Raw genomic sequence first — 13,611 nt, forward strand, 5'->3', positions numbered from 1 at the left:
CGCCTAGCTAATTTTGTATTTTTAGTAGAGATAGGGTTTCTCCATGTTGGTCAGGCTGGTCTGGAACTCCTGACCTCAGGTGATCCACCACCTTGGCCTCCCAAAGTGCTAAGATTACAGGCATGAGCCACTGCGCCCAGCTGCAGAATCTTGGTGGCTCACACCTGTAATCCCAGCACTTTGGGAGGCTGAGGTGGGCAGATCATGAGGTCAGGAGATTGAGACTATCCTGGCCGACATGGTGAAACCCAGTCTCTACTAAAATACAAAAGAAATTAGCTGAGCATGATGGTGTGTGCCCATAGTCCCAGCTACTCAGGAAGCTGAAGCAGGGGAATCGCTTGAACCCCAGCAGCAGAGGTTGCAGTGAGCCGAGATTTCCATTGCACTTCAGCCTGGGCAACAGAGCAAGACTTCATCTCAAAAAAAAAAAAAAAGAAGGAAAGGAGTAATATTGTAACAGGTCATATCCTAAGTTCTCATCAGCCATTACCTTAGCCATCAGGTGCTACTTTCAGCAGGTATCAACTAGAAGTAAATTCTGCAGATATTTACCCAACGCCTATTTTGTGCCCAGCACTCTATTAAGCACAGAGGATATAAGGGTGAGTAGCAAAGCACTCCAGTTTATCAAAGGACACGGAGCCTATACTCCACCCAAAGTACTTTACTAAGTGCTTTCCATGAATCTTTTTGCAGCCCAATATATTAGGCAGGTGCAGTTACTATGCTCATTTTTAGAGAGGAAGACAAGATTAAGAGATGCTAAGTAATTTGTTAAAGGTCAGTAGGGAAGCCAAGATTTAACCTCAGCCTGTGTTTAACTGTCGTGCTTTCCAAGCTGCCTTGCATCAGCAGAGGAGCCGTGATCCAGCCCCAGCTGAAGCTTTTGCTCGTCCCTGAAGAAGTCCCTTGTTGATGCCGTAGAGAAACTCTTCTTCCAAAGGAGGATGTATTTCCCTGTGTGACGAAGTTGTCTCCAGGAATATTGCCATTATCTATTGGCTTCTTGTCTGCCCTGAGCTCAGCCTCAGCTTCTGAGTCTCACTCAGAAGCACTGAATGGACAAGAAGCTCGTAGAGGAGTCTTAGATTTTAAAAAGAACATGTAGCTGGACATGATTTCCTATACATAGTACAGATTTCCAAGTAAATAACACAGAGCATAGAAAACAGCATGTCACTTGCATCACGAACCGTATAGAAAAGCTTGACTATGTTTTTTAAAAACTAAACAGTTCACACACTAAAAATAAGCATGAAATATACATCTTTAACTCTTGTCTTAAAAATCAAGTTTAATAGGGTTCTCATTTAATTTTTTGAAGTACATAATATATTCATATGGTTCAAAAGGCAAAAGGTGGAAACAGTCACACATTGACAAATCTCCTTCCCATTGATCAGATGCCCCCCTCACCCTACAAAGGTGACCACCATTCTGTGTCTATATATCCTTTCAGAGCATCTTTTTACATATACAAGTAAATACAGGTGATCCTTTTCCCCCTTTTATACCCAAAATGTAGTCTATAATACATACTGTTCTGAATCTCACTTTTTTCTTTGAAGAGCTTTCTGTAACAGTTCATTAAGAATGTTCTCATTTCTTTTTTTCAGATTCAGACACCTGAGCAGTATTATTTCTTTTTTACAACTACATATTATTCTATTGCATGGATGTGCCATAATTTATTTACCCTTCCCCCACTGGTAGATTTTTGGGTTGTTTCCTATTTTTCATATTACAGTGCTGCAGTGAATAACTTTATGTATATATATATGATGTGTGTGTGTATATATATATATATATATATATATATATATATATATATATAATTGCTCACGTTTCAGGTATATCTTAGAATACACACCACAAAGTGGAATTGTTGGCTCAAAGGACATAAGCATTTTTAATTTCAGTAGGTATTTCCAAATCATGATTTCTTTTTTGATCCTTGTCAAACCTACATGAATTGTACAGCATTAGAAAAGACTAGTTTACACAAATCAACCTTTTAGTAATGATGTCTTCTAATTTTATAATGCTTTATAGTTTAAATATACATGAGCTTATATGATCCTCATGATAACCCCGAGAAATTGATATCAAGAATTATTATATCCATTTTACAGAATAGGAAACTGAGGCTAAGCAAGGTGAAGTGAGCTGCCCAAGTCATAAAGGCAGTACACAGAAAAGCCCAGGTCTTCTGATTCAAGTCACTTTCTGATGAAAAACCTTATTGGTTAGTTGGTCAATTTCAAATTTAAATAACTGACCTTATTTTTGAAGCTTAATTTAATATGTGAAAATAATTGCTAATGTTTATTGAGAGCTTACTATGTGCCAGACATTATTCCAAGGTCTTTACTTTCTCAACTAACCCTCATCTCAGTACTCCTGTGCTATTCACTTGTGCTATCCGGCTGGATGTAAGACAACCCTAGGTGACTGACAGTTTTTCCTGTGAAACTGTGCAGTTGGTTAAGTCTTCTAAAAAGTAGGTGTATCTTGGCCAGGCATGGTGGCTCACGCCTGTAGTCTCAACACTTTGGGAGGCCAAGGTGGGAGGATCATGAAGTCAGGAGTTTGAGACCAGCCTGGCCAACATGGTGAAACCCCATCTCTACTAAAAATACAAAAATTAGCCAGGTGTGATGGTGCATGCCCGTAGTCCCAGCTACTCTGGAGGCTGAGGCAGGAGAATCACTTGAACCCAGGAGGCAGAGGCTTCATTGAGCCGGGATCACAGCACTGCACTCCAGCCTGGTGACAGAGAGAGACTCCATCTCAAAAAAAAAAAAAAAAAAAAAAAAGTAGCTACCATTTATCAGGTTCTAGGCTCCAGGCACTGCAGTAGATGCCTGTTTAATCATCAGACAACAAAGTTCAATGATCTGTTCAAGATCACACACATAGTAAGTGGCCTCATCAGGTTTTGAACTTCTTTCTCACTCTATATAACCTTCCCACTACAGAATTCTGCTTGTATCCTCACCTCTAATTTGCTGGGCAATAAAGATCTGGACTAGGGGCCGGGCGCGGTGGCTCAAGCCTGTAATCCCAGCACTGTGGGAGGCCGAGGCGGGTGGATCACAAGGTCAAGAGATCGAGACCATCCTGGTCAACATGGTGAAACCCCGTCTCTACTAAAAATACAAAAAATCAGCTGGGTATGGTGGCGTGTGCCTGTAATCCCAGCTACTCAGGAGGCTGAGGCAGGAGAATTGCCCGAACCCAGGAGGCGGAGGTTGCGGTGAGCCGAGATCGCGCCATTGCACTCCAGCCTGGGTAACAAGAGCAAAACTCCGTCTCAAAAAAAAAAGATCTGGACTAGGATGATGATGGTTATGGAAAAGAAGGTTGGGAGACATGTACCAAATATCCTGGCTCTTCTTTCAGATTCTTTATGCGTCACAAGTCTCAAGCCGGGAGGAGGGGGAGTTGCACTCTGCATCTATAGTGAGGAAGAAGCCTCAGGGTCGCCACCCTTATGAGTTGTCAAGTAATCCTGTACTACTGGACAGTGAGTTCTGCTGCTGTGCTTTGGAGCCAAGATACATAGCATTGCTGGATCGTGCTACCACATGCCTGCCTGCCTATCTCTCTTCCTGGCTGGGGCCTGGTCTTGGTTTTTCTTGTTTGTATATTATGGCAGCGTAAGACAAGTTTAGAAGACAAAAATAACCTTGGAATTATCTTGTGAATTCATGGCAATTACCATGCAATTACATGCTCAGTAACCACAATGGAATTCGACAGTGTTTACAGTTCACTTCCATGTGCAAAAGCCCATGCTTCTGGGCCTTTCACTGTGAAAGTGAGAGCGTGGCCAGCCTGGTATGGCAGGGGGAGCAGGTCTGGTGACCATGCCCATCCACGCAGACTAGCCAGCTGGGCCAGAACTTCTCCAAGCCTGTTCTTGTTACCCCACCATTTATTCCTGCTTAGTCCACCTGAGCCATGCTGTCCTCTAGCAGGCAAGACCTGGAGCAACTGCCCTGAGTTGTCCTCTGAGGATGGTGTGACTGCCCCTTGTGCCTTGTAATAATCACCTGCTTTTGCCCCAAAGCATTTATCAATGGGCAGTTTCTTTCTTGAATTATATCCTTTGAAGAGTCCCTTAAGTCAGAGGGAAGAGAGCTATCCACCTAATCTGCTTCATTTATTCATTCTCGTTTATTTAATAAACACCAAGCGCCTGTCTGTGCTGGTATCATGCCCAAACTGGAGATTCAGAAACCAAACACCACCTGCCCTCAGAAAACTCCCAGTCATAGAAGGGAGAAGGCCAGGGGAACAACTCATGATAGGTCAGGGTGACAGTGCACAGTTGTGAGGCATATGAGGGTCACATCAATTCTTCATTCTTAGAAAAATCCCAGTGGCTACAAAGTGAGGGTACTAGTGAGGGTACGCAACTCAAGAGGTCTTAGCCTGTGGGGGCCTAACACATCTGTGGATGTGGACTCGACTTGCATTTAGGATGAAGCAGCCTTAACTAGCGGTACTGATGACGTGACCCTCGGACACAGGATTTGATGTAAATGTTGAAGAAAAAGACATCACATGTGGGGGGAGCATGTCACCAAATGTGACCATGAAATCTGAGTGAGTAAATGTGTGTGTGTGTGTGTGTGTGTGCGTGTGTGTGTGTGTGTGTGCATGTGTGTGTGTATGTGTGTAGAGGGAGAGAGAGACGCAGGAGAGGAGAGGATGTGTATTCTCTACAGGGAACTCAGTCCATCCCAATTCCCCTGTATTATCTCAGAGACAGGAGGCGAGGCTGAGGCCTGATTATAACGTATGTGAGATCGCTGTGATTCCTTACGGCAGCTCCAGACCCGCAGTACCACCTTTTCCTACTCCCGTTCCAAGTCACTGCACAAGTCCGGGCACCTGGTTGCCCAGCAGCTGTGCATCACCATAGTTGAAGAACCGGTCCAGGCACCTTAGTCTCCTAGGCCCTAACGTTGGCGTTGGCCCTATATGCCCTATGTTCTCTAAATTTCCAGCTATCCAAAGAGAAAACCGGCTGATTGACTGAGGCAAATATCACATCTCACCAAGGCCATGCTAGAAAACTGCCAGGATCCAATACTTCACCTGGTACATATTACTTTTTAAATGTTTTTAAGAAATACATAATGACAGCACTCTGAACCTGCTATCACCAATCTTTTTGGCATGGCTTTCACTGATAGGCAAGCGAGATAAAGAAGAGCAGTTTCCCCAAAGAAAGAGAGTAGTATCAAAATTCTAATGTGAGGCGGCCCATGCTCAGGACTTACTTGCTGCCAAAGTTTAAAGTATGGGAAGAGAGGGAAAATGCTTTACAGCAGAGAAACTTGTAAATATTTTTCACAACTTTCGAAAGCCACTGTAGCCCGGTGATAAAGGTTAACATCATCAGTAATAAGTCACATTGATACCATGTACCCTTGATGTGAGGTGAGGAAAATGGCAGATTGCCCATGTGGTCTTCCTCTCAAAAACACATTACTACAGCCTAATCAGGAGAACATCAGACAAACTGAAATTGAGAGATATTTCACAAAATGCCTGCCCTTTACTACTCAGAACTGTTCAGATCATCAGACACAGGGAAAGTCTGAGAAGCTGTGACAGCTCAGAGAAACCTACGGAGATATGACAGCTAGTCATGGTGTGGTATCTTAGATAGGATCCTGAAACAGAAAAAAAGAATTAGGGAAAAACTAATGAAATCTACGTACAGTATGGGTTTGCATTAATAGTACTATAGGACCAGGTACGGCGGCTCACGCCTGCAATCCCAGCTGAGTCTGGCAGATTGCTTGAGCTGAGGAGTTCAAGACCAGCTGGGCAACATAGTGAGACCTGTCTCTACAAAAAAATAAAATTAGCCAGGTTTGGTGGCACACACCTGTAGTCTCAGCTACTTGGGAGGCTGAAGCAGGAGGATCACTTGAGCCCAGGAGGCAGATGTTGCAGTGAGCCCAGATCACGCCACTGCACTCCAGCCTGGGTGACAGAGTGAGAACCTGTCTCAAAAAAAAAAAAAAAAAAAGTAATGTAGCAATATGTTCCCTTAGTGGTAACAAACTTACCACAGCAATGTAAGATGGTAACAACAGGAGAAGTGGGTGTGGGAACTCTCAGAATTATCTTTGCAATTTTCCTGTTGATCTACAAGTATTCCAAAATTAAAAGTTTGTTTAAATATCTGTTTAACATTCAGTTTGTGCTCCTTTCCAGACGCTGGCAACCAGTCGCTATGCAGTGATGACTACCCAGCTAAGACACAGCAATCTCTCACTGGTTTTCCACTACGTTTTTCTCCAGATCTGTAGAGCCCATGGCATTGGCTATGATCTTGAGGTATGAAGGGTTACTGTTGGCCAGGGGTGGACCAAAGACATGCCTGTGGGTGATCTAGGTAGCTAATAATGTGGTGACCCTTCAAACAGCTGTTCTTTATGGGTTTGATGTGTCTGTAGAGGGAGGCTGATTGCCGCTTGGGGAAGAGCAGATACACGACTCCACAGAGCGCAGCACTTGGTCCTGGAAAGCTCTACTTCGTCCCCAGTCTTACACGCCCACGGTGGCAAAGCAAAAGCCATGCGGCTCTCCAGATCTAGGAGGCATTTTGGGGACCACCTCCTGAACCTGAAGCAGGCCCTGAGCTTCCTGGCCGCACCCAAAGCTGCTTATCAATGCATAGCCCCTGTCTTAGTCTGCTGGGGCTGCCATGACGAAACAGCACAAACTAAATGGCTTGAACCACAGAAATGTATTTCCTCACTGTCTGGCAGCCGGTAAATCCAAGAATAAGGCACTAGCAGATTAGGTTCCTGGTGAGGGCCTGCTTCCTGGCTTGTAAATGGCTGCCTCTTTGCTGTGTCCTCACAGAGAGGAGACAGAGAAAGATCTGTTTTTTTTTTTTTTTACAAGGTACCAGTTCTGGCAATCAGAGCATCACACCTACAACCTCATTTAACCTTAATCACTTCCTTAGAGGCCCTATCTCCAATACAGTCACTTGGTGGTTAGGACACAATTCAGTCCATAGCATCTTCCTACCTACGTATGATCATTTATTTCTGAAGAGAGTGCTGATAAAAACCATTCCCGCGCCGGAAACAGTGGCTCACGCCTGTGATCCCAGAACTTTGGGAGTCCGAGGTAGGTGGATCATGTAAGGTCAGGAGTTCAAGACCAGCCTGACCAACATGGAGAAACCCTGTCTCTCCTAAAAATACAAAATTAGCCAGGTGTGGTGGCACATTCCTATAATCCCAGCTACTTGGGAGGCTGAGGAAGAAAAGTCACTTGAACTTAGGAAACAGAGGTTGTGGTGAGCCGAGATTACGCCAGCCTGGGCAACAAGAGCGAAACTCCATCTCAAAAAGAAAAAAGTTCCTTCTAGTTTTGGTCTATTGCCAGTGATACTGGGGTCCACTGCATAGCTGCTTTATCCTGATGTAGCTGACTAGGGTCAAGTGCAATGCAGTCTCCTGCTGAAAACAGAACCTCCATTTTGTGCCTAGAAACTCAAGTTACTCTGGAGAAATAGTTTCATGTTTTCCACTTTGATTCAGATTTTCCAAGTCTCTCACACTCAGGGCCATTCTAAGACCCTGAGTAACCCTGTACACTCCTGCTTATGGAAAACCCATTTCATAGCACATCAAACATCTTAAAATATATTCACCTCCCACATTAAATACAAGGTATATATAATAGGAATTGAGTAAGCCAGGCATGGTGGCTCATGTCTGTAACCCCAGCACTGTGGGAGGCTGAGGCAGGTGCACCGCCTGAGGTCAGGAGTTTGAGACCAGCCTGGCCAACATAGTGAAGCCCTGTCTCCACTAAAAATACAAAAATTAGGCCGGGCGCGGTGGCTCAAGCCTGTAATCCTGGCACTTTGGGAGGCCGAGGCGGGTGGATCACAAGGTTAAGAGATCGAGACCATCTTGGTCAACATGATGAAACCCCGTCTCTACTAAAAATACAAAAAATTAGCTGGGCATGGTGGTGCATGCCTGTAATCCCAGCTACTCGGGAAGCTGAGGCAGGAGAATTGCCCGAACCCAGGAGGCGGAGGTTGCGGTGAGCCGAGATCGCGCCATTGCACTCCAGCCTGGGTAACATGAGTGAAACTCTGTCTCAAAAAAAAAAAAAAATACAAAAATTAGCCAGGCATGGTGGTACTTGCCTCTAACACCAGCTACTTGGGAGGCTGAGGCAGGAGAATATCTTGAACCCGGGAGGCAGAGGTTGCAGTGAGCTGAGATTGCACCATTGCACTCCAGCCTGGGGGACAAGAGAGAGACTTCATCTCAAAAAAAAAAAAAAAAAAAAAAAGGTATTGTTTAGTAACCAGTCAATCAGGTATTTTGATTTGTAGATATTCAACTCTACATTTATTAACTTATATTCTTTATACTTGGGACCAGTATAATTTTCAGGGATCAAATATTTTTATACGTTCTTAAAATATTAAGGTCATGCAGACCTTCAGCACGAGGCAAGAGTGAAGAGAATGGTCCGGCTGACACTTGGCAATCCCCAGCAGGCTGCCATGCACTGTCAGGGCGCAAGAGACTTTGGTTAGATGGATTCGTGCTGTTTGCAGACACATAAAGTGGAGCTTGGATCCCCTTGCAAATTACATTAAAATTGATAAAATAAAGAGAGAATGAAGAAGCCAGATTGAACTGATTTACCTGAAATTAATTGTTGCATCTGCTACACACAATCCCTTTGGAATTAAATAGTTTTTAGCCCAAAACTGATTAGACCGAAACACTTCCACATACCAGAAGGTGGCTAAATCTAACTCTAGCTTTATCTGAATCTATTTTATTTTATTCTAAAATATCAAAGTAGAACAAGAGCTATAAAAAGGCATATTTGGCAGGGACAGTCTACTGCACTCACTCCCCAAAAAAGTGCTTCATCACTTTCTATTGCCTGAAATTATTATTAGAGATTTATTTTGGGGGCTTAAGACTTGGTATTTGACCAAAGTTCAAGTACCCTTGGGGAAAGTAAAGCATCAAACTTTGTAAGTTATTTACTCCTTTGTCTCTGAGCTGATCGGATCTATTTCTAAGAGCAGGTTTTTGTAGGGGAAACAGATGGCTAAGGCCCAGGGGAAGCAGGTGGATGGCGCAGAGGAAAGGCCTCCACTGAGGGTCAGGGAGCTGACTGAAGACAGCTACAGAAAAGGCAGACAGAGGGACACTGACGACACTTCCAGCAGAGTCTCATGGACTCACCTCCAGGTCACCCATGCACAGCAACTTAAAAAAAGATGAAAGATAAAATGAGAGAGAAGATTGGGGCAACAGAGTGATGAAACAATGCAAAGAAGGAAAAGATAACAGAAGAAAAGGGAGAGGAGAAAATCCAGAGACTGAAATAATCCACTAAAAGAGGAGGAGGGGATAATCAGAAAGAACAGGAACAGGTAGCAAGCAGAGGCACAAGAAAAGAGGGAAGAAGTCGAGTCACAAAAATCCAAGGTGAGAAGGAGTCACATGACTGCTTGAACTTTCTGGAAATTCTCCAGCAGTATCCTTGCTTTATTTTTACTGAAATGAGTTTTCATCTTTTCAGACCCTGGGATCCCTTCCTAGTCGGGACTCTTCACTTGCTGTCTTAATTGCCTTTTCTTGGGTGGCAGGGTGGTAAGTGGTAAACCAGCGTTTATGGAGTGCCTACTGTGTACTGGCCTCTAAACTGAGCACTTTACTTCATTATGTCATGTATTATTCATGCCTGTCCTATAAGAAGGTCTTTTTATTGTTGTTTTTTTAAGATGGAGTCTCGCTCTGTCACCAGGCTGGAATGCAGTGGCATGATCTTGGCTCACTGCAACCGCCACCTCCTGGGTTCAAGTGATTCTTCTGCCTCAGCCTCCCGACTAGCTGGGACTACAGGCACACGCCACTACGCCTGGCTAATTTTTGTATTTTTAGTAGAGACAGGGTTTCACTATGTTGGCCAGGATGGTCTCAATCTCTTGACCTCGTGATCTGCCCACCTCAGCCTCCTGAAGTGCTGGGATTACAGGCGTGAGTCACCGCACCTGGCCAAGAAGATGTTATTTCTACCATATTACAGTGAAGACTTTAGTATTAAAGATTTTAAGCACTTTCCCAGGGTCATACAGCCAGGAATTTTGTGGAACTGACATTTGAACCCATAATTATCTACAAAGTCCAGCATGATTCTTCATCTTACACAAGGTGTCCACTATATAAACCTTTTTCCCTCCTAAGGACTGTTTTCCAGTAACTGTCTCTATTTCCCACTAACTGTCTCTATTTCTATTTCTAAAAAATTACTAAGCCAGTCCAAGAAGAATTCTGGAATCCATTTCCAATAAGCTATCCCCTCCAGGTACCTTTTATGTATTCCTCAGCTGGAGAAGCACAGACTTCTCTTCCTAGCCCCTATGACTATCTCTACCTTACAAAGGAGGAAAAAAAAGTTTAACAATTAATTTCCCTAAAATTTTATTGCCTCTTTGGGTTATGCTGAGTCTAAAAACAAGATCATTTACCCAAATTCCAGAGTAAGCTGCTCCAACTCTTGGTTAAGTTTAATGTGTGTGCTCATTCCAGAAAAAGTAGCATTAATAACACATCATTGTCAGCCAGGCACAATAGCTCACGTTGTAATCCCAGCACTTTGGGAGGCTAGGTGGGTGGGTCACCTGAGGTGGGGAGTTTGAGACCACCCTGACCAACATGGAGAAACCCTGTCTCTACTAAAAATACAAAATTAGCTTGGCGTGGTGGTGCATGTCTGTAATCCCAGCTACGCGGGAGACTGAGGCAGGAGAATAGCTTGAACCCAAGAAGCAGAGGTTGCAGTGAGCTGAGATCGCGCCATTGCACTCCAGCCTGGGCAACAAGAGCAAAACTCTGTCTTAAAAAAAAAAAAAAAATCAGCCGGGCGCGGTGGCTCACGCCTGTAATCCCAGCACTTTGGGAGGCCAAGGTGGGTGGATCACGAGGCCAAGAGATCGAGATCATCCTGGTCAACATGGTGAAACCCCGTCTCTACTAAAAATACAAAAAATTAGCTGGGCATGGTGGCGCACGCCTGTAATCCAGCTACTCAGGAGGCTGAGGCAGGAGAATTGCCTGAACCCAGGAGGCGGAGGTTGCGGTGAGCTGAGATCGCGCCATTGCATTCCAGCCTGGGTAACAAGAGCGAAACTCCGTCTCAAAAAAAAAAATCATTATCACTGTTACCAAAAAAAGGACCCTCAAAAGTCCTTATTTGCAGCACTGTTTTTCTTCCCATTATGATCACAGACTTTCAAGAACTTGATGTTTTTGTCCAAAGTCCCAGGGAAAAAAAGGGAAATGAGAGCACTCTATGAGCTTATCTTTCCTTGATGCATATGGCAAGGGAGCATCACTGAGTTTGTAAGCAAGTTGGCGGGTCTCATTCCGGGTATTTCTCTAATGCTACAGAATACCCCCACTGATTTCCTAATGAAATGAAGTTGTAATGAAAGCCATGTGGAGAAAGGCGTCATGTTTACTGCCTGCAACAGTGTGAGGCAGGGCTGGTGTCACACATACATAGGCAGTGTGCCACCACCCTAAATAGCTCCACAGTCACCAGCAATCGTTTCCTCCAGCCAGGATATTGCCATGGTGGGAATCATTTGAGCTGCTCACAAATATTCTGATTCTCCTCCTTCTAGACACATGACAAAATTGTATTTCCTCAGCCCTCCCCTTGAAGTTGGGCATGGCCACATAACTTGGCCAGTGAAATATAAGCAGAGGTGATACATGTCTTTATTTTGCAGACGCCTCTAGGAGCCACTTCCTGAGTTGCCATATCTTTTTTCCTACCTTGGAAATCATGAAAACACATTGATACAGAGCCTCCTTCAGTCTGGGTCCCTGCGCGTACTCGGTGATCAAAGATGCATGCCAATCCATGTGGGAGATGCAGCAGAACTAAGAACTGCAACTTTCGTGGTTAGAAACAACCAATAATTTTGTTTGATTACACAAGAGGCCGGGCGCAGTGGCTCACACCTGTGATCCCAGAACTTTGGGAGGCCGAGGCGGGTGGATCACCGGGTCAGGAGATTGAGACCATCCAGGCTAACACAATGAAACCCCATCTCTATTAAAAATACAAAAAAAAAAAAATAGTTTGAATAGTTTGAACCTCAGAGGCAGAAGTGGCAGTGAGCTGAGATTGCGCCACTGTACTCTAGCCTGGCAGTCAGAGTGAGACTCCGTCTCAAAAAAAAAAAAAAAAAAAATACTGCAATATAACCCAGTGTAACCAGGTTGATACAGAAATTAGTATCAAAAGAAGATGCTCCTAAGACAGAAACCTACAATTTTGGCACTGGTTTGGTGGTCAGGCAGTGAGTGGCTGGGAAACTGTTAATGGAAACCAGAAGGGTGACAATTCATGTTATGAAGTGGTGAAATATTTGGCAAAGCTGATACCTGCAATTACTTGGAAGGCAAATAATATACCTAATGTACCTACAGTTCTAGGAGAAACAGGTGGAAATTTTAGTGTTAATGGTGTATATTGGGCATTGCTGACTGCATTTGGCAAGATATTATACAAAACTTATGAGCTTCTACATGCATCAGACATCTTGCGAGCAGACATGAAAGGGAATAGAGAGATCTCAGAAATTTGGCACTTTGCAAAATGGGAAAAGCTGAGCTGATTTTAAACCTCAAAAATAAGAATTTTTAAAATTGAAGAGGCATTTATTTACACAACCAAAGCCAATTAAAACTCAGCCTTGCAATATGAGTCAAACTAAAGGTATGACTATAACCTACTTTTATAACCTCTGACTTAGTTGGGGTATCTCAGAGTATGAATCCAACAAAGATTATGGCATCCAGCATTAGTCCATTCTCACACTGGTATGAAGCCAAGACTGCGTAACTTACGAAAGAAAGAGGTTTAATTGACTCAGTTCTGCATGGCTGGGAAGGCCTCAGGAAACTTATAATCATGGTAGAAGAGGAAGCAAACACATTCTTCTTCACAAGATGGCAGTAGAGAGAAGTGCCAAGCAAAGAGGGAAGAGCCCCTTAAAAAACCATCAGACCTCGTCAGGACGTCAGGACGCACTCACTGTCAGAAGAACAGCATGAGGGTAACCCCTCCCATGGTTCAGTTACCTCCCACGGTTCCCTCCCATGACACGTGGGGATTATGAGAATTACATCCAAGATGAGATTTGTATGCAGACGCGGCCAAACCATATCAAGTACATATTTTCATTTAGAAAGACTCTTTCAGGAAAAAGAGAACGAACAAAAGGATAAAAAGAAAAAGGGTATAGCTCTCCTACCGAAACCTGGTAGGCTTAAGATACCTGAAATTAAGAGAACGAGATAGGCATTGAAGCAAGAGAGCAAAGAAATATAGAAAATTTAAGAAGTGTATGCAGAAAAGAACCGCATGTTGTAGCTATTGGTACTTGTAGCTGATCGAAATCAAACAGATTAGAAACCAACTAGGTTCTTGAAAGAACTCAACATCAATGGAAGTATCAGTCTGGATTAAAAGAGACTGTCCCTGCTTAAGACTTGAACAACCCTTGGG

At 43.8% G+C, this 13,611-nt stretch overlaps 1 protein-coding gene across 1 annotated transcript in view; it reads left to right on the forward strand.

Moving 5' to 3' along the window:
* IQCH (IQ motif containing H) overlaps positions 1-13,611 on the forward strand; it is a 197,492-nt gene that overhangs the window by 163,655 nt on the left and 20,226 nt on the right. Inside the window, exon 14 of the mRNA XM_032244599.1 lies at positions 6,241-6,363. Within this exon, the coding sequence (XP_032100490.1) occupies positions 6,241-6,363 (123 nt within the window). The remainder of the gene's footprint in view (positions 1-6,240; positions 6,364-13,611) is intronic.

Source organism: Sapajus apella, unplaced genomic scaffold (genome assembly GCF_009761245.1).
Source record: "Sapajus apella isolate SASKATOON/1434 unplaced genomic scaffold, GSC_monkey_1.0 scaffold55, whole genome shotgun sequence".
Taxonomy (NCBI): domain Eukaryota; kingdom Metazoa; phylum Chordata; class Mammalia; order Primates; family Cebidae; genus Sapajus; species Sapajus apella.